Source organism: Cucumis sativus, chromosome 3 (genome assembly GCF_000004075.3).
Source record: "Cucumis sativus cultivar 9930 chromosome 3, Cucumber_9930_V3, whole genome shotgun sequence".
Lineage (NCBI taxonomy): Eukaryota > Viridiplantae > Streptophyta > Magnoliopsida > Cucurbitales > Cucurbitaceae > Cucumis > Cucumis sativus.
Window position 1 is genome coordinate 22386738 of NC_026657.2, and position 21760 is coordinate 22408497.

The 21760-nt window shown below is 29.8% G+C and overlaps 2 protein-coding genes and 1 long non-coding RNA gene across 3 annotated transcripts; 2 read left to right on the forward strand and 1 right to left on the reverse strand.

Annotated features, from left to right (window-relative positions):
- The first annotated feature begins 7946 nt into the window (after window positions 1–7946).
- Window positions 7947–8619, forward strand: LOC101209232 (auxin-induced protein 22A). The gene has a single exon (XM_004149803.3). It carries the CDS (start codon window positions 8038–8040, stop codon window positions 8599–8601), a length of 564 nt encoding a protein of 187 aa, XP_004149851.2. The 5' UTR covers window positions 7947–8037; the 3' UTR covers window positions 8602–8619.
- Window positions 8620–13366: 4747 nt separating this feature from the next.
- Window positions 13367–14636, forward strand: LOC101207038 (auxin-induced protein AUX22-like). The gene is made up of 2 exons (NM_001288603.1): window positions 13367–13850; window positions 14219–14636. The coding sequence occupies exons 1-2, from the start codon at window positions 13369–13371 to the stop codon at window positions 14301–14303; spliced, it is 567 nt and encodes a 188-aa protein (NP_001275532.1). The 5' UTR covers window positions 13367–13368; the 3' UTR covers window positions 14304–14636.
- Window positions 14637–15087: 451 nt separating this feature from the next.
- On the reverse strand, window positions 15088–16551 carry LOC116402556. Its single transcript, XR_004214993.1, has 2 exons — window positions 15612–16551; window positions 15088–15229 (listed from the first exon to the last, which is right to left on the reverse strand). It is a non-coding gene; the product is annotated as an uncharacterized LOC116402556 (long non-coding RNA).
- Between the last annotated feature and the right edge of the window lie 5209 nt (window positions 16552–21760).

The following is a 21760-nucleotide window of genomic DNA, read 5'->3' on the forward strand; positions in this document are numbered from 1 at the left end:
AAACATCTTCCCACATGTCTTTTCTAATTTAATCTTAGAAGTAAAAGAACAATAAAATATTTTAAAACTAGAGAACATTAATGCTCTCTAGTTTTCAATTTCTTTTAGAGATGGTTAGTTATAAGAGAATCAACCTTAATCTAAAAATAATGATATTTTAAAGTCTAAAAGTTAGAACAAAATTAAAGATGGCCTCCACACAATTTCTATAAACTTAGTCTAAAACAATGTTTTATCCGTTATATATATGCAATCTAATTTATAGTTTTAATTAGCTTGGTTAATCTAGAAATTTGATGTGAAGAACACATATTTTGCAATTATAATTAAGTTACAATAATATATTGTGTAATTATTAAGTTGAGGCATGTGTAACTCTTTTGTTTCAAACTTGTTCATAATATTACTTCTTAGAAAGATTAAGGTTTTGGAAACTATAAACGAAGAAAACAAGAATCTGAATGAGAAACAAAATGAAAAAACCACTAAATTACCAAATGTCCCTTTGAATTCAAACGACACAGTGAGAAGAAAAAGTCCACCGACTTAAAGGTTTCAATGACGGATGCCATTGTGGGAATTGGCATTGCCAATGTGTGTTGATCAGAAGTACTTTCAGAATTATTTTTGTCTATGTTTTATCACAACCCAAAAGACAAGGAACAACCCTATGGTCTCTTCTCTCAAACAAAAATCTACCACGTGAGCCTTGGAGTTTGACATGTCTATTGTCTCCATTTTTTATTACACTTTTTCAAACTAATGAAACCATGTGTTGGGTTGGGAAGAAACATTGGTTTATTATTTTTTATATTTTTTTTTATAAAATTAAAATTTTGGTCACCTACGTCCCTTTCACATATACTTTTATGTTTACATGTATGCGTGTGCGTACACTACAAATAATGAGAAAAATCAATGAAAAAACATTAAAAGATATTATTAGAAGAGGCAGTCACAATGTGACTAACAGTTTTATATTGTTGGATGTATCAAAGAGAAATGAAAAATGATGTCTCGAACTTTTATCTATAACATATAATTTTTTTAAATCTTCATCCAAAAATTTATCAAGAGCGTTAAATAATATAATTTAAAGGTTTACATATAATTTGTTGTTGATGTTTTAGATTTTGAGTCTATCTAAGTTAAAATTTCTACTCGTAATATTATATGAAATTAATGATGTATTGTCACATTATATATAGTATTTTAAGTAGTGCATTGTTAGGTATTGTTAAAATAAAAAATAACAATAAGAATATATGTTGGGTTGGTTGAGATAGGGTTAATTAATTGGGAGAGTGATCAATAAATATAAGGTTAAAGTGTGACATAAAAAATTTAATTTGTTACCCAAATTTAACACAAGGGACAATATAATTTTTTTTAAAAAAATATGGAGTGCAAAAGTGTGAAATGGTACATATTTTAGTATCTATGGATCAAATCATATGTCAAATCTTTATTTTATGTAAGAAAAGAATGAAGTTAATTATTAATCATCAAATATCAAACTAACTTTGATATATATATATAATATATATATATATATATAATCATATAATTATATTCGATCATAGGTCGACAGAAAATTATTGGGCAACAGTATAAAGTGCTTACTTAATAATGGATATACATATGTCTCCAAAGAAAACTATAAGTCAAGATCATCAAATATTTTAAATACATTTATAATTATCAATTAAATACACGTATATAATCATAATAATAATATCTTATATTATACAGTTCATTTCAATGATAATATTTTTGTAATTAGGCATAGTTAGTGAGAAGTCTATTATTATTTGTTGCGCTCCATTGACTCCATTTAATTTGCTCAATTAATTTGTATCAATATTTGAAAGAGATGCATAAACTCCGATTAATGATGATCAATCATATATATCATCTTAAATCAAATCTTTCAAAAGATCTATTTTTGTTATCTTATTCTAAGGTAGATTAATGAGATCATTATTAATTTGATTTTGTTCCAAAGTCTGATATTAAACAGTTAATATAGAACTTGTCAAATGATTAATCAGTTTGCATGTGATTAAGGGAATATTGCATTATTTGTATTTAATGTGTTAGATATATGTATGAATATAAAGTGATATACATAATACACCTTAATTATTTATGTTTAGAATATATCTTTAGCACGACAGTAAGACTGTACTAAGGCACTTTTCTTATTTTGATAATCAAAATCTGGTGTATTTTGTCTAGTATATTTTGTCTTCAAATATATGAACACAAATTGATCATTATATGATATGATCTACGGATATATATTAAAGATTACAAACCATCCTCATATTTAATAATATATGTTAATTCATTAACGGCCTCAAAAGTTTAAGTTGATGGAAGATAAATGTGACTAGTAATTAGTATTATTCAACATTCTTCCTATATTAATTGGAAGATCACTTGTATTATCATGTTAAATACACATGAATTTAATTTAAAAATCAACTAGAAATATGAGAAGTATGTTGATGCAAAAGACTTGGACATGAAAATGCACTTAATCTTTGCGTGACCAATATCAGTAAATTTTTTTAAAAAAACCTGTAAATAGATGAATTCTTGTAAAAGAAAATCAAACATATATCAATAATCATGATAACATACATGATTCATCAATTAATCTGGTCACAATTGAGATATTGATCAGTACAAAACACATGGATGAAATCAAGCAAAAAGAATTCTGGTTGATTGCAACAAATATGAATAAAACAATATTGATTTGTTGTCTTTTACAGTGTGAAAGTCGTATAACCACCAATAATGAAAGCCATCAATCTCTCCTTCATTATTTACCTCCATTTATGTTTTCCATTCCATAGAGATTTTTCCTCTCAAGTCATTTACACGTACACTTGTTTATAGGTAAAAATTTGGTAATTTTTTGGAATTAAGTTAAAATAAAGTTCGTCAAAAAAGTCTATTTTTGCCTTCACATTTTCTTTATTTCATTTGTATTATGTGAAAATCATTAATAAGTTTTTATACGCACACTTTCATTTGCTTTTAATGTGTTTAAGTCAGAGAGTAAAAAAATGTGAAAGTTGAGAGTAGAATCATAAAATGAAGAATAAAATTTAGTATTGAAATTTAGTATTCTTATAATCTAGTTGAATCATACGTAACATGATTAGCCCCACCACATGGTTATGCAAAAGTTGAACTTCTTGGCCTCACTAGGACGATTACAATGGTAAATTGGACCAATGGTAAATGGTAAATTTAGTATCTCTTTTTCTATCTTTTTTTTTTTATATATTGTAACTTATCCTTGCGATCTAAAATCATTTCCAACCAAAATGAGTAATTTATTTATATCTCATTCTTTCTTTGAAGTACCTTGATTTGTTTATAATTATGACTCTAGAGTTTAGAGAAGTACACTATATAAACTCTCTAAATCTAGATCAAACGCCATCATTTTGTATTTTGTAACATTTTCTTTAATGAAATTGTTCTCTCTAGCCTGTGGTTGACGTATTTACCAATATATTGTTAGCGAATAAAATAAATTTGTGTGTTGATTCTCCTCCTCCTCTTCTTCTTCCTCTTCTTCTTCTTCTAAAGCACATTCATCAAATCCAGCATATATGAACTACACATTCTTATCCTTTTTTTCCCATTGAAGTACAACACAAACAAGAGAGTTAACAAAGAAATCAATGGTACATTCGTTGTTTTTTATACCATGTTCTTTTTTTGTCTACTAAAATGTATAAAAAGTAATTCGCTTATATTATATTTTTCTATGAAGAGAGATATATACTTTTATCCAAAGAGTACTATATATGAGAAACATACCAAAAAGTTATAATAATTTTTGCCTAAGAGAAATAGGAGTATCAACCAAACATATTTGACATTGAAAATCTCGGGAGACAATAATATCTTCTAAGTGCAACGAGACAAATTCACACTAATGTAATTTTAGACATGTCAAATTAATAAATATTTGAATCGTCTAATATTGCCAAAATGACCATTAGGTCACTAAGACGTGAACATGTTAATTAGGTACCAAGATATTTGTAGTTTTTTAATCTTATATCTCTCACTCAATTAAAAAGGACAAATTGCAAAAAAAGAAAAAGAAAAAAACCTAAAATATGGTTTTGTAGATGCAATTATACCCTTGAATTTTCAAAATAAAAAATTGTGCCTTCAAACTTATTCAAAATTTAAAATTAGACCACCAAACTTACATTATTATATATATTATATTGATTGTGTAAGTTTGAGAATTCAAATTTCTTCAATTTTTACTATTATAATAAGCTTCAAAATTTAATTTTAATACTTTTAGAATTTTAAGAGCTCAAATGTTATGCACTGAACGTTTGAGGGATAGTATTGCTAGAAGTGGTTTTTACAACTTGCGCCCTACAAATAATGTTTATGTAATCTTTTTTTATTCTTCTATAGTTTTTCTTTTATTTTTTTTTTCAAATTATTGTTTTAGTTCAAGATCGTGTACCAAATATATAAAATATGTATTTTAAAATTGTTATTTGGTTGTTCCAAAAATAAAAAGATCGTGAAAAACAATTGTTGGAATATTTATAGCCAAATCTAAACGATCCCGTACAAAAATTAGACAAATTTAAACGATTGTGTAAAAAAAAAAAAGTCAAATTTAAACGATTTGGGTAGCCAAATTTAAAGATTAATGATCATGTACTAAATTTAAATGATCGTTTTTCAAATATAAACGATATTAGATTTATCTACCCAAATTTAAACAATCAAATATAAACGATCGTACAAAAAAAAACTTGAAAAAAATTGTTTAAATTTGATGATATAGAAAGAATACCCAAAATGTAATGTATCGTGTAGAAAAGAATAGTTAAATATAAAGTATGGATTTCGAAATATATATCAAGGGGTGGATGCCAATTAATGGTTGGGGTTTTCCATTTTGAATAAACATTTTATGTTTTGTTATATTTTTTACAAAACCCCTTTTATTTATTTATTTTAAAATATGGTTAGTTAGACCCACCAAAATGGTGCACACGATTTTGAAAGAAATAGATTTTAAAAAGGGTAGGAATACGAATTAAAACCTGTCGCCAACTAAGTAACCGTGAGCCCCTTGGATCACATTCCTAATTTTGAATTACATTTTCTCTTTCTATTTAAAATTAATTTATTCTTTTTCTTTAAAACCTATTTAATGATTGTTTCAATATTCTTCTTTCACTTTTCTCATTTTCGTTGTTTACCATTATCAATACAATCGTTTAAATTTCAAGTTTTTTAATTCTCATCATTTAAAACAAACTACAGAATAATGTTGAAATAATCTAAACGATTACTTACCATAGTCAACATGATTGTTTAACATGGACAACATGATCATTAGGTATGAAGTTTTTAATGATAATTTACATTAGATTGCGCAATCACTTATCATAATCAACACGATCATTAAGGAAAAATATTTCAAATTTAAACACGATTGTTCTTCATGATCAACATGATCGTTTAAATTTGAAATCTTTTTTTCTATCGTTAAAAAGAACTACACAATCATGTATCATGACTATCTAAATGATCGTAGATCATTCATTTAGACTATAGTACACAATAATTTAGGAGAGTGTTACTTCGCGCGCATGTGTAGTCGATTAATCACGTGTTGATTGGGGTACTTTTTATATTTCTTATTGTAGCATGTGGATTTTTTTCGTTTTCAAAATTGTTCTACCAGTTTGTTATATATATATATATTTGAAAAAAACCCCTTACTTAAATTGTGATCAAAATTTATATTAAAATTACAAAAGTTGCAAGGAGACATATACCACCTAACCCTCGACCTCTATGTAGATTCATCGATATTACCTATACACTAAAAAGAACATTACAGTAATCTATAAGATAATGAATGTTGCCATCACACAATAAAAAAAACACAAACACGAACAATTTGTAAGTACTTTCGAGTATGGTTTATTTCAAATATAACTCGATTCATTAAAACATTATATTTTTGAAGTATGGGTTGATTTTGTTTGAAAAGCTTCATTTTAACTTTTGAAGTTTAATATTAAAAAACGGAAAAAACAATGCACAAAGTAATTGAGGGGCGTTTTGCCACTAAATTGATGGACACAAAAAAGATTTATATCCGCTTCTGTGTTGCTAACAAAGTGAACAAATCTAAATACATGAATTTGCAATTAAAGAAAAGTCAAATAAACGAAAGAATAAAAAATTGGGAGGTGGGGTTGAAAGAAGAAAGACAACAACGACGTCTATTTGATGTTCATATGATGCATTGCACCATGTGTCTTTATATATATATATATATACACACATAATATTAACTTCAAACATCAAAACTTAAAATGAAATATTTAAACGTTTAGTGATATAATTGAATTAAATTATAATCATATTATTGCACTGGTTGATTGATTTTGTTAAACGCAAAATTTGAAGAACATGATTGGAACCATTATTTCAACAACATATTTTTTTCATATATGAAAGATTCATTTGCAGATTCGCGAAGCGTTTATTCACGGCCAACATAACTTTAGCTTTTATTCTCCTGCAGATCATGTTTATTCTCTCTACATTGAATGTTTTAAGTTTACGGTTTGCGTAAGCCTCAATCTTCATGTATTGCTGTCAAGTGTTGCTGTGTTCTTTGTTAAGGTTGAGATTTTGATAGTCATTGTAGTAGGTCTCAAAAGAGGTACAAAAAATCTTGTACTTGTCATTGAGACTGTTTGATGACATGGTAATCATTGTAAAACTCAAAAGGAGTTTATTTTGATAGAGTATTTAGGGAGAGCCTAATATGGTGAATGTGAGAAGATCTCACTCTTAGGGGAAGCGTAAACATATTGTATTCAGAGAATCTTATATAAAATTTGAAGAAACAATTTTTAGAATTAAACTCAAACTTAGAGAAAGTCTAAGTTGAAACTTTGAAAAACAAGGGATACATGAAGTTGTAGAAGAGAGAATTTCTTAGATAAGTATTTCGATTGTAGTTGCTAAAATCTTTATATAGTAAAGTTTCTTCCACCAGATACATTGTGTGCTTGACATTATATCCTCTATTAAATCAAACACTTTTTCCAATATATATTTATATTTATATAATCTTACTATATTTTTCAAAAAAACAATGTTTTGTCCCCCATCACTGTTGAATTTTAAAAAACGCGCCCACATTCTCTTAACCTAACCAAAACAAATATTTATAATACAAGGGAAGAAATTAAAATAAGTGGTAGAAGTTCAAATAATTAAGTATATATACCACTCTATCCAAGAACTGAAATGCTATACTACTTTGTTATAGAATATCAAACAAAAGTAAAGCAACCGAAAATGGATATTGAGATTTAGGGTGGACTACTAACAACATAGGTTAGATATGTTTACGAACAGGAGTAGGAAGAGAGAAATTTATTATTAGAGAAGAAATTAGTAAAATAGAAATGTGTTATTGGGAAAAGCTTATAATAAGAAAAAGCAAAAATAATTGAAAATTTGAAGATGTTGCCCTCTAACCTCAATCAGTTGAGTTGAGTTGAGTAGCATAATATATGATAATGGTTTAGAGAAGAGGCAGAAGATGATAAGAAGAGAAGGAAGTAAAGTATAAAAGAAATAAAGAGTGTTTAGAATGAAATAAATTGGTGTAAAAGAACCATAATCCAAAGGTGGACAGAGAAAATGGGGATTCACATGTTGGTGTTGGAGAATCCCACCAAATCAGAAACCCGACCATCTCTATCTCTCTCTTTTTTTTAATTAAATCAAACACAAAGTCCCACTTTTGTTCCTCTTGTCTCCGACCGGCCGGCGACCACAATGCTATTCATTTTCCATATCTCATTATTATCCCCATTCCCCCATATAATTTCTCTTCCATCTATTTATATATATATATAAATATAACCTCTCATTTTGGTTCTTACACCATTAACAAAAACTCTCACATACACTTAATCTCATCTTCACAGAACAAAAATGGCATCCAATGGAGTTGAACTTGAAATCACTGAGCTCCGATTAGGGCTTCCGGGGAGTGGCGGTTGCCGTACCTCAAGTTCAAAAAATGAGAAGAAAAGGGTTTTCTGTGAGAGTAGCAGTACCAACAATGATGGCGGTGACCAACCATTCCCAAAAAGGAATCAGGTTGTTGGGTGGCCGCCGGTTTGCTCTCATCGAAGAAGGAGTAGTGGTAGCGGTAACAATAAAGATCTATCTGAAACCGAAACTCCCAAGATTTATGTGAAGATAAGTATGGATGGTGCTCCTTATCTTAGAAAAGTTGATCTTGGAAGTCATAAAGGGTATTCAGATCTTGTGGTGGCGATGGAGAATTTGTTCGGCTCGGCACTCGGATGCTCCGACTTTGTGCTGATCTACGAAGATCGGGATGGCGATTGGATGCTCGTCGGTGATGTACCATGGAATATGTTTGTTGAATCTTGCAAGAGATTGAGAATAATGAAGAGAACGGAAGTTAAAGGATTTGAGATTCATGTCCCATCTGAAACCCTAAGTAGTAGTTCTTCAAAGGAACTATAAAAATTTTATTTTTATTTTTGTTCTTTTGATGGAAATTAAAATGTATACACATATAATATATATATATATATATATATATATATATATATATATATATATCTATATATCAAAACAGATTGATGATACCCTAACTTCAAAAAGGAAATGTTGATGTGTGTTCTTGTCTAATTTTGCAATTCACTAATATTAATGTAGTCAATGAAGTTCTCTTATACAATTTATACATTTATAGCTTACATAATCTTGAGATTTCAAGTAAACTGTTTTAATTATTGACAATAATCAATAATAAAAAAAAGGGTTTTGAATTAATTAGCTATCTTGCTGCCAATATTTTTGGTCTTGAAATTCTTTGCATCTCAAAAACTAGCTAATTAAATCAATACTTCATCAATTTAATAAAAATTGATGTTGTTTGATAATTAATTTGGTTTTAATTTAAATCTTTTAAAGAATAGACAATTTGATTTAATGGAAATTGGTTAACACCCTCATAATTAGATAATACAACACTATATCCTTCCTTACTAGAAAAAGAGTAATTGCCAAAGTAATGGATGTTTCCATAAGCTGTTTTTTCTTTCCAAACAAGCAACTAATTAAGATGGTCCAATATGGCCTTTAACAAAAAGTGAAAAAGATCTAAAACTACCTTCATTTATATGCCTACCAATAACTTCATTATTCATTGGTGCCCCCCCTGAATAAATTCACAGTAAGAATAAATTATAAATACAATTTTTTTTTTTTTTTTTGGAAAGCTAATTATAAATCCAAAAACTCTAGATAATAAATTAAATCTCAAGAAAGTTAAATCAATATATACTTGAATGAAAGTCATGATCATCAAGAGGAAAGGAAGAAAAACTTATTTTTATTTTCTAAGACGGAATTTGTGGTTTGTTATTTGTGATCTACCTTGAATAAAAAGTTAAGCAATGGCTACAATATTTTAAGTAAAATGGTCATCTGCCTCGAGGGTTATAGTCCAGTACTATTTTAATACATGTGCTTAGTGTCCCTTGTTATAAAGATGAAGAAAACTTTTCGTGAATCTTTGAGATAAATAGACTATTCCTCCCTACTCAATAATTAATGGAAAAATGTCATGTTTTTTAATATGGTATTAGTTGCAATCCAAAGGCTAAACGAATATTTAGTTAAAAAAACAAATTGACATCTACCTAAATCGAATAATATGATAGTAAACTAAAACTAGAATACATATAGTACTACATATCAGTTTACATATCAGTTTGATAGTAGATATGATATAGCTTATACAATTTATCATAAACCGATTGAAAGTTGAAGGTATGACAAAGAAGAAACGAAACACACTTTAAATAAAATTCGACCCAAACGAAACACACTTTAAATAAAACTCGACCCAAGAATTAAGAACCGAAAGGGCACTATTTTGTGGGACATGTTGAAGATCTTATATTGAAAAGATAAAAACACCTCACAATTTTTATAAGATAGATGGTTATTACTTTGACTAGTCTAATTTTTTTTTTGAAAAAATAATTAATCTTCACGTTCGTATATAAATATCCTTTAGCTAAAAGTTCCATCCGTAGGTTGAAGATTTGATCTACCCATTGAACTTCATAGCATTAGTCACCAACTTTCTGTCCATCTACTTTTAAATTTTGGTTCTTAAATTTTTTATTTTATTTGTTTTTTTTAATTGCATGTATCTCTTCTTTTAAGTTTCTTTAGCTAAAAAGTTATGAGAGTATGGGATAAAATTATTTGTTACAAAAGAAACAATGGACAAACAGAGAGAAATCAAATAAAGAAGAAATCAACGTATACATAGATTTATATGTAGTACATTAGTGGCATGTTGGCTAATCCACAGAAGTACGTAATAATTTTATTCCATAGGATTGAAATGATAGCAATGTGATAAGGCAAGCACGACATAACATGGAGATTAGGCAACAAATGATAAGGTGCTATATCACAGAAACAGAAAATCTTAATTTATTATATATACCAAAGTTCAAAACAGAAGCAGGGATATATTAAAATTCAATAATATATTTGGTCAAGTTCCTAGAACTGAAGAATCTAGATATGTCATTTATATATAAGGAACTAATTAATTAGGTTCTTAATATCAATTGCAAATATTCCACAAGCACATGCTAGCAGATTATATAATTAATTAATATATGGAGAATTGCAAAGTATAGATCGTATGAAATATTTTATATAAAATACAAAGATAAAGATTCTCATGTTGTAGAAGTGATCAAAGTAATTATTTTAAGAAGATCACATTGATCTATCAAGATTTTAATTGAGTTAGCTGTAGCATATCTATTAGGAATGAGTGGTTTAAAATTTGTTGTTTTTATTACAACCAGTTCTTTTCTTCCTCATCTTATTTTGGTATTTCCAATTGCATACTAGTACGAAACGAAATTGTTTTAAATATTTTTACAAATATAGCAATATATTATAGTTTATTGGTAACATTTTAAAAACTTTGGGACCAAATAAAAAATAACTTTTAAACCAGAAAAATGTGTGCGATCACACCACGAGCACACATACATATTTATATATTTATATTTGTTGGTTACTAAATCTACACATCTACGAGCGAGTGAGGTCTAAAGTCATACATATGTACCACTTAACAAAACTCACTTTAACATATAATGTGAATAGATGTAAAATAATCATTTGCTAGTCCAAGTAAAATGGCAAATAAGATAAACTATTATTGGCACATATAAGATTCAGACAAGAGGACTCACACGTCTCCAATAGTAAATTTATAATTGGAGTGAAGATGATCGACTTACAATACGAAGAAGAAAAAACTTCGATGTGATGCTTACCACAAAACTTTTAATACTTAGGTCAGTATTTAACCAAAGGCTAAGAGTAGAGGGAAGGACTTTCCTTATTTTGGACTATCATGTTCTTAAATAGAGTTATGTCAGGGGCCTTCATGATCATCCTTTTTAAGGTTAGGACTCATTCTCCTTTATTCGTTTGGAAATATTTTGGAAATAGGATGCTTGAGATCACCTGAATTGGGCGACTAAAGATAGGGTCGTTCTAAATAAAGGACTATTGCATATAAGACCTCATCAGCCTCAACCTCAACCTTTGAAGTCGAGGTGAGTCAATTTGGGTCATCTAATCCAATTGTTTTTTTATATATTTTAAAGGAACTCACTTAGGACCGACAATCTCATGGTCAGCTTAGAATAAGGTAAATCTCTCGACATAGTTATACTTTATCTTAAAGTTTATTTATCGGTTGAAAATTAGTTTGGTCAAATTCAACCATATCTATAACACCCTTACTAAAACTTTATTAACTAATATAATTCAACTGGTTAAGTAATTATACAATCTGAACTAAAAAATTACGACACAAAGGTTTAAAGCCATGACTTTATAGATATTCATTATCTTTTGTCCCTACTATACAATCAACTTAATTGGGTAACCAAATTGGCATGAGTTGTAATAATATATAACCAGCAACTGAGATGAATAGATTAGTCCACCAATAAGACAGCAAATATCTCTTATCAAATGAAAGCTATAATAAGTTTCAATTTAGCCCCAAAATTTTAGAAGTCTTAGTTTAATCTATAACTTAACTTCACAATCTAATCCCTAAAGTTCTGAAAGTTTTTCAATTTTGTCAAATTTTGTTCCTATAATAAGTTTCAATTTAGTCCCTGTAATTTAGAAGTTTGTAATTTAAGCTATAATAACTTTGCTTCACAATCAACAAGTCCAGAAAGTTTTGGAAGCTTTTCATTTTTGTCTCCAAGATTGAGGTCTAATTAATTTTTATTTGGTTCTATAATTTAGTTAAATTTCACAAACAGTGTCTAACCCATATATCTTCCTTACCCACTTTTCCCCCAATTTTTTACTCAGTACAGGGCCTAAATTTTTAATAAATATAATTCACACTATCAATTAATGAAAAATGGCAAGTGTAAATATAATAGGTGAAGTTGGTAACTGTAAATATGATAGGTGAGGTTTGACTAAATTATCAGTATTGGTCGCCAAATTGAAAAGAAACTTTCCAAACATGAAGTCTAAATTATATATACAAAAGAATTTAATCGTTTTTTTTATTCAAATTTTATTTTAACTTCTACAGAATTCCTGTTTGATTTATAGACTCTGACACTTTCTTAGATTATATATAGATAAAAAAAAAAGGAAAACGGAATAACTCATGTATCTTGTGAAGATAACGAACACAGTTTTTCAACACCTATCGAAGATATAAAATCTTGATGTGATGGGAGTTTCTGTTCTTGACAGATCAAGAGAGGAGGAACTCATCCTCTCTGTCAACAGGGTCCATTATTCTATACCAAACACAAACACAAACAAGAGAGAGCAAGATACAAAATAAATTGTTCATAATACACACACATATATAATTTAAAGAAAACAGTAAACCGTGTGGACAATACCAACACAACAAGGCAAAATCACATGGGGTTTGCTAAAAAAAAGCAAGACATAATTAACCAAACGGCAGTGATCAAATCCCACCAAAATCTCAAACAACTATCAGCCCTCCGATCTGTTCCACATCTCTCTAACCATCTATACCCTACAACTTCTATTGTTTCCCCTCTTTCTCCTCTCCACAAATTCCCCATTCTCCTCCATATGTATAAATAAACAATATCCCTTCTTCAGTTTCATACAAAAACATCATCACACTTCATAATATTTACTACACCAAATCCAAATTCAAGGATGACCCAGGTGGCAGCTAAGGGATTAGACCTCGAGATCACCGAGCTTCGGCTAGGACTTCCAGGCGACTGTTGCAGTTTAATTTCGACGAGTAAGAACAATGAGAAGAAAAGGGTTTTCTCTGAGGTGGAAGTAGAAGACAAGAGTCGGAGCAAAGGTGAGGATGAGGGACGGAGGAAGCAGGTGGTGGGGTGGCCACCAGTGTGCTCATACCGACGGAGGAATAGCTTCAAGGGAAAGGGAGAGCAGTGTGAGAGTGAAGAAATAATGAATATGGGGATGAAGAAACAGATGTATGTGAAAGTGAGCTTTGAAGGAACACCTTTTTTAAGGAAGGTTGATTTGGGAATGGTGAAAGGATATGGAGATCTTGTTGGAGCAATGGAGAAGCTGTTTGGGAGTCCAATTGGTTGCTATGAATATACTGTCACTTATGAAGATAGAGATGGAGATTGGATGTTGGTTGGGGATGTGCCTTGGAAGTAAGTCTCTCTTTTGATCAGAACCCTAATAATAATTCTCTTTTCATTTCAATGGTTTAAGGATTTGAACTCATGATCTATACGTTTTAAATTGTATATATTTTGTTTTCTCTTACAACTTCTTTGAACACTCAAATTCTTAGCAAAATTTATAAAAAAAATGGTTTTAAAAAATTTGATGAACAATATATAATACATCGATGGAATCAATAAGTTGAAGTAGTTTATAAGTTTAATTTAAAAAACAAAAAACATAAGAAAAAGCCTAAATGAAAAGGCTATGGTCTTATAGATTTATATTTATATTTGAAGTTTTACATGTAAACTCTGGGTTGTGATACTTAGAATTTAATTGATTATATTTGTAGGATGTTCATTGAATCATGCAAGAGATTGAGGATAATGAAGAAAACAGAAGGCAAGGGATCAGAGATGAACTCATTGAGCCAATAAATTAAAGAGCTTCTTCAAGAGAGGATATCTCAAAACATAGAATAACAAAGCCTCATGGGAAGAAGCACTTTCTTTCTTTGTGTTTATTTGATTTGATTGTTTTTCTTTTTTTTTGGTTCATTTGCCATAAATATTTCAGATTTCAGATTGATGGTTGATAGATACCTTAACTAGCTAAGGTAATTTATGTAGAAGAGATGTATCTCTCAAATGATTCAACTACTCTATTTTTTTTTTTAATTTGTACTTATTAACTTTTTGTAATTGTACGGTAGTTCAAATTCCCAATCAATCCAATATATATGGAATAATAATATTAGTAAATTTGAGGAAGTTTTATTTTTAACTTTTCAAATGATTATTGAAAAATTAGCTTTTTAGTTCTACAGAGTACTGAGTTTTGAAATAATATGTGTTTAGTGGAATGTTTTGTGAATTATGTACGTTGAGTGTAATATATTCTTTCAACTTCATACAATTGAATTTTTAACCTCTTAATACAAATTTTGTTCAAAAAGAAAAAAAAGTTGTCCATCAATTTTCAAAATATATATTTCTATCTTTTATTTTGGAAGGTTTTTAGAATAAGTTTTTTTTTATCTCTCAAATTTTAAAAAATATATTTGTTTTTTAATTTTGAAAAATAGGTTCAAAAGATTCACTATAGTATTTTTTTAATAATTTTAAATGAAGAAATACATTTTCTCTCTAATTTTTTTCATGTTACATTGTTGTTCAAAATTTCATATAATCATATAAAATTAGAAAACAAAAAAATCTTAAGTGATCTTTTAAATCTATTCTTAAAAGTTATTCCGTTAGAGTCCTATAATAAAGTACCTCATACTATTGTGCTCCCGAATGCACGCTATCCAGTAGTTCCATAGAAATACATTTGGGCTCTCAATGAACCCGAAGGAATCACCCTAAAGGAGAATTAGCCTGTAAGTGATCTCGTCGAACACACATCAAAACTAGCCACATAGGCATACATAAGTGGTGATCCTAAGGGACACCCATATGGTACGACTCTAACAGGTAGACTTAATAGAACACTGTAGCCTATACATATATATATCATAACATCAATATCATAGCTATGTTAGACATAACTTAAACATAGCACATTTAATCATAGCATGTTGCCTCACTCATATTGTATCTCAATCATAATATGGTTATCGAAGTAACCACCTATAAGGTCATCTCAAATAGTCATATTATATCTTCCTTAGTACACTACTAAGTAATACAGTAATACAGACATATATGTAGCTTCAAAGTGGGGTCTAATAGGAAATCTCTTACCTGAAGATTTGCTAAAGATTGTTCACTGGTTGTCAATCAACTCTTCCCAAGACTCGGTCTTAAAGATGAACAAAGTTAAAATTAATAATTTTGTCAACTATCACCCTACTGTTTAACTAGACAACCAAGCTTATTAAAACTTACCCCAAGATTAAGGTTGAATCCAACTCAACCTTAATTAGAAAAATTCATAGCCTCATTTTCTTAAATTATACTTAACCTTCAACCAAACATAAATCAACATAAATCCATAACTTAACTCATTTAGGACAAAATAGGTACTTAATGGAAGTACCAAACTCAATCAATACTAAGCAAAAACTCACCAAACGTGACTCCAAGATAGGGGACAACTCGGCAGGGCACTCAGGCGCACAACTTGTGGAGGAGGAAGCATGCGTGCGGCTCGAAAAAACGGAGACGACTCGCATAAGAGATCGTGGCTCACACGGCTCGGTGAAGGGGACACGACTCAGACTAACACGGCTCGGTGAAGGGGATGCAACTCAGACTAACACGGCTTGGACGCGTAGCTCACAAAAAGAAGATCGACTCGGCTTGCGTCCTTGATCGTCAAGTGCGACGATGGCTAGCGACACTGTGCGAATGGAGACCACGATCGGTGACGGTTTCGACGGAGGAGGGGGCTACGGGCGACGACGATTTTGATGAAGGAGGGGACGACCGATTTCAAGTGATTTTGAAGACAAGAAGAGATGCTCAACTCAGCAATCAACGAGAAGATTTCGACTAAACGAGCGACGACTAGCTACAAGTTGAGTCTCCGACGATGACTACGTGATGGCAGATGGTGACCTGAAGGATAATGAGGTTAAGTCTCCAAGTTATCATTATTTTTTTTTTCCTTTTCTTTTTCCAAATAAAATAATAACTCCTTCTCTCTCCTCAATTAATAACTCATTCCATAACCTTTAAACTTTCTCTTTTTCCAACAATATGACACATTTTCCTTAATAATTGTATTATTCCATAATATAATTATTCTTATTCCTCCACAACTTAATATAATATATAAATAATTAACCATGAAACTTTCAACTTTAACTACTTAGTTCACCAATACCAATCAATTCAACAATCAAACTTTAACAATAAAATTCCAATTTCAAAAATTAATTACATAACCTTGAGAAATACCTAATTTGCACAATTTCAAACAATTTCTCCAATAACACTCAAAATTCAACATAATCAAAATTAAAAATTAACTTAAAAGTTTTGGGGTGTTACAGTAGGCCTTTGGTAGATTCATATAACTGTCGACGCTACAAATACGACCTGCGCAGTTGTTATCTCATGACAATAGTATAAAACAGTCGACAGATAAGGCATTCGTCGATGGCTTTCTTCAACCGTTAGCAAATATGCATGCACATAATTGATCAAGACTTTTATGTTGAATCTTTCAACGATCTCATCGAGAGATGATATTTCTCCTTATGAGTTTTATGCCTTTTTCTTTTTCCGTGTCTTTGTTCTGTTTAATTTCTCTTTTTCCTCCCTTTGTATAATCGTCGATAAAGGTATTGTTAATAGGTTATTCAGTTCACTAAAAAAGCTAATCACATTGTGGAAGTTCTTGTTAAATGCTCTTTTTTGTTTTTATTATTTGTTGGCATGACAACTTTGCATTCTTCCTTTGGTGACTTTTATATCTACTAGTGGGTAGCACGTGTTGTGCACGTTAATTTTTCACACAGTTGTATTTATTTACTTCTGATTTTTTAAAATGATTTTTGGAAATACATTTTTCAGCTTCATTTCTAGAGAGATCTCTTACTCAAGACTTGTTATATGCGTGTAGAAATCGAATGAGCAAAAAGATATAATGAATTTGACAATATGACTATGAAACAATCAATTCAACAAACTTTAGATTGATAAGTAGAGTTTTTTTATATGTATCAATTACATATCGAATATTTAAATGGATTGGAATTTTGACATTAATTTGATTATTATTTGGACATTTGTGCTAATTCTAATATATTTTATGTATTTCTATCGTATTCCAGAAGTATAATTATTTAAAAAAGTTTTCCAGAATTATAATTTAGTTATTATTTTGAAATGAATAATTAAATTTAAATGAAAATATATTATTGAAATAATACAAATAGAGGGACAATTTTTTTTCATTTGATCTCTCAATTACAAGATCCATAATATACTATTGTGGTAAACACATTCTACATTTTACATGATCAAAAGCGTACTTAATTACAAAAGCAATAATTAGATAAATTGGAAAACCTAATTCTTTGGCATCCTCATGCCACTTTGTTATTTTTTGAAAATGAAGCTTATGATTGTTGTCTCTTTAGTCTTCCACTTTTACATCCCTCATCCTTGGATTCTCATCATCTTTTTTATTCGGTTGATTGTTTGTTCCTAGACATCGCAAAAATATGACGAAGGTTCGTGAACTCTTGTAGCTTTGGCTCACAATAATCTTCATTTGAACTTGTTGGAAGACTAATTTCTTCATACCCTAACTTTTTGTTATGACTTTGAACATGAATAGAAGAGAAAAAGAATGATATATTTATATATAGCTAAATATTTGAAAAGGGAAAGAATTTGAAAGGTTGAAATAAATACAAAATAATTAATATGAGATAAGAGAATGTGAATAGATGGGAGATGGAGTGGATATGAATGGTTTTAGAGAAATGTTAATGATATAATTAATTGGAGAGAAAAAGTTAAAATTATTAATAAATAATTTCAAATTAAAACATAAATAAAAAGCAAATTACAATAAAACCAAATTAGAAAACAAACAAATGTGATAAGAAAACGGACAAAATTGGAAACAAAAAGTTTCTCCTCATCCATACTTTTATATATACTATAGATTAGACAACGATGCACTTGTGAGTGTCGAGTGTGTCCCACTATGACAAAGACGATGGGAGCACTAGGCGTGTCCTACTACATCATAGAGTAAAGTTAGAAAGGAAGACGATGGGAGTACAGGGTGTGCCCTACTACATTGTAGAGTAAAGTTGGAAAGTAAGATGATGGGAATACTAGATGTGGCCTACTATATCGTAGAGTTAAGGTTAGAAAGGAAGACGTTGGGGGTATCGAGCATGCCCTACCACAACAAAGTAAAGTCAAACTAGTTGATTCTAAGTCATGAGTTGATTTGTCATAAATGTTTACCTAGAAAAGCATTTATATAAAGGTTTAAGTGTTGCATACTTATTTTAGTAAATATATATTTTTTTAGAAGCTATCACTCATAGGACTTTATAGCTCATCCTTTTATTTTAATGTTTAATTTCCTTACAGGTAGAGGTCGTAATTTCGGCACCTATTAAAGCATCTACCTACTCTGATAGGAGTTTGATTTGATTTTTGTACGACTCATTTCATGTATGCATGATGATTTGTAATTAAGCTAATAGAAGACTTAGTTGTCATTGTTTGTAATAAACTAGTATAAGAGCTTTTATTTGAATTCTGAAAATAATGTTGTCTGATTGGAACACTAAACTTCTTTTTGTCTATATAAGTCTATTGAGCAGGTTGTCCAAAGGTTAGGTAAACCTAAAGATGTTTTGTAAAAGATTTAAATTATTGTTTTCAAGTTAGAATTTTCTTTCCGCGTTTTATGTCTAAGTTTAAGGAAAAAGATATAGATAAAAGTTACAAGCTAAGGAAGGTGGACAAGCATTGTTAGAAGAACGATGTCGGTCGACTTCATGCCACATCTCATACCTAGTAAGGAAGTGCTTCGGGATGGAGTGTGTCGTACATTGTGTTGCTTACTTTGTCAGTAGGTTGGTTCTAGCTTAACATCTCTAGGTTAATACTTTGTTTTTTAATTTGGTTGTTTGTTTGTACGATTGAACCTTTGAATGGTTGAGTGTTGTGAGGGGCAAGTTGAGATTTGTCTAATCTTGTTTTGGAGCCTTGAATGAGGTTTTTGTGTGTTTGATTGACTGGTTTGCTTAATTATTTGAATGTTGTGAGGGACGGGTTGTATTTTATGTGCTTGGGTTGAACTTAGTTGAATGTTACGAGGGGTGGGTTGAACTTAATTAGTGTTACTTATTTTAATTTGGAGTTTTGAATGAAACTTTTGTGTGTTTCATTGAGCCCTAGAATGTTTAAATGTTGTAATAATGTGCTCTATTTAATTTGATTGGACGAGAAAATATGATAAATTTAATTAAGAGAGAGGATAATAGTTAAAATAAATATATATGTTTATTATATATTACATTTAAGGAATTTATTAAGGAAAGATAATGAGAATAAAAATATATGTATATTGGTATTATATATATATATATATATATATATATATATATATCCTAAAAGGAAAAGGAAATAATATTGATAAATATTATTATTTGGGTCTATTTTCTTTTCATCAGTTTCAATTTCAATTTTGGGTAATTTAATTTAGGAAAAATTTTGGATGAAAGTCAACTGTTAATTTTATTAATTAAGATATTTGATGTTTTATCCTTATTGTTTAGGATCTGCTTTAATTGGAAATTCATTATTACGAGAGAATTACATTTCTTTTAGCTAATCTCAACGTAAGAGATTGTACTAATAAACCTTCAAAAATAAAATTAAAAGTTTGCATGTATTTTCCATTATAAATTGATGTAGCTAAGATGCATAATGTGACCAATATGGATGACTGATATGTTATGAATGATATGACATATATGACTAATATATGACTATGTTATGATGCATGAAATATTAATCACCTGATAATGACGCTATGATTGATATTCATGCTATGTTATGATGTTTATGATATGCTACATGTTATGTATATGTGTTCGGTTAGCTTTGTCTATTAGGGGCGTACCCATATGAGTGTCCCTTGAAATCATCACCTTTTTATGACTTATGTGAGTTTGACGGGACTTACTAGTCTGTCATGTTATGTTATGACTGATGTAAGTTCGACAGGACCACTAAACTATCATGATATGTAGCTTTTTATGACTGGTGTAAGTTTAATGGGACTTACTAGTCTGTCATATTATGTTTTATGAGTGGTCTGATAGGGTTACTTACAGCCCGACTCTCTTAGGGTATTTTCTTTCGATTCACCAAGAGCCCAGATGTGCCCCTACGGGATCACTGGATAGTGCGTGTTCGGGAGCACGATAGTTTTGGGGTACTTTCTTACAGAACCTTAATGAAAAGTTAACAGACACCTAACGAGACTAGTAGTGGGTCCCTTACTAAGTATATGTTTATACTCATTCTTTTCTATATTTAATATTTCAAGTAAAGGTAAGGGTAGAGAAAAGTTGGCAAGCAATAAGAAGGATCCGTGACATGTCATATGGGGACTTAGTTCTGCTTCCGCTTTTTATTGTTTGTTTCAGTGTTTTTAGCTTAAACATTTTTATGTATTTATTTTTATTATCTTTAAAATTGTAAAACCCGCTACAACATGTTTTCATGGTATTCATAATGAAAATTTAGTTTTCCTATTTTCAAGAAATTGTCAAAATTGTTATTTATCTTTAAGATAGTGACCTCAGCTTAGTATAAACAGTTGAGTCGTTACAAAATATCTCCTAATGAGTGCGTTAACAATTGAAATGTCTCTTGTGTATACAAGGTTGGAAGTTCATATCCCTCAACAACGTATATGCATCATCGAAAATTCATATCCCTCAATAGCGTATGTGCATCGTCTAGAGTTAGTAACTCTTGACAACTTCCCTTGTACCGTCAAAAAAATTTCTACAACAAGCTTCCCCCGACGAAGCTCCTAACAACAATTCCTTCGTAAGAGGTTGATATAATCCAAACACGCTTTTGAACATTTCTCGACGATTTTGCATGTAAGAAGATGTCCATTTTTTTGTAACGTGAATTCTATCTTGTGAAATTACATTTTCAACTCTCTATTCAATCAAGTCCTCAAAATGGTAGGTTTATTAAGTCAATGACTTTAGTCACTCTTGCATCAAGTCCTCAAAATGGTAGGTTTATTAAGTCAATGACTTTAGTCACTCTTGCCCATGCAAATTAAAGGATGACCCTTATACGAAAGAGTTCATAACTCATTTAAGATTAATATTAAGTTCTATATGATCATCTTGATCTCATCGATTAACAGAGTAAAAAAGAGAATA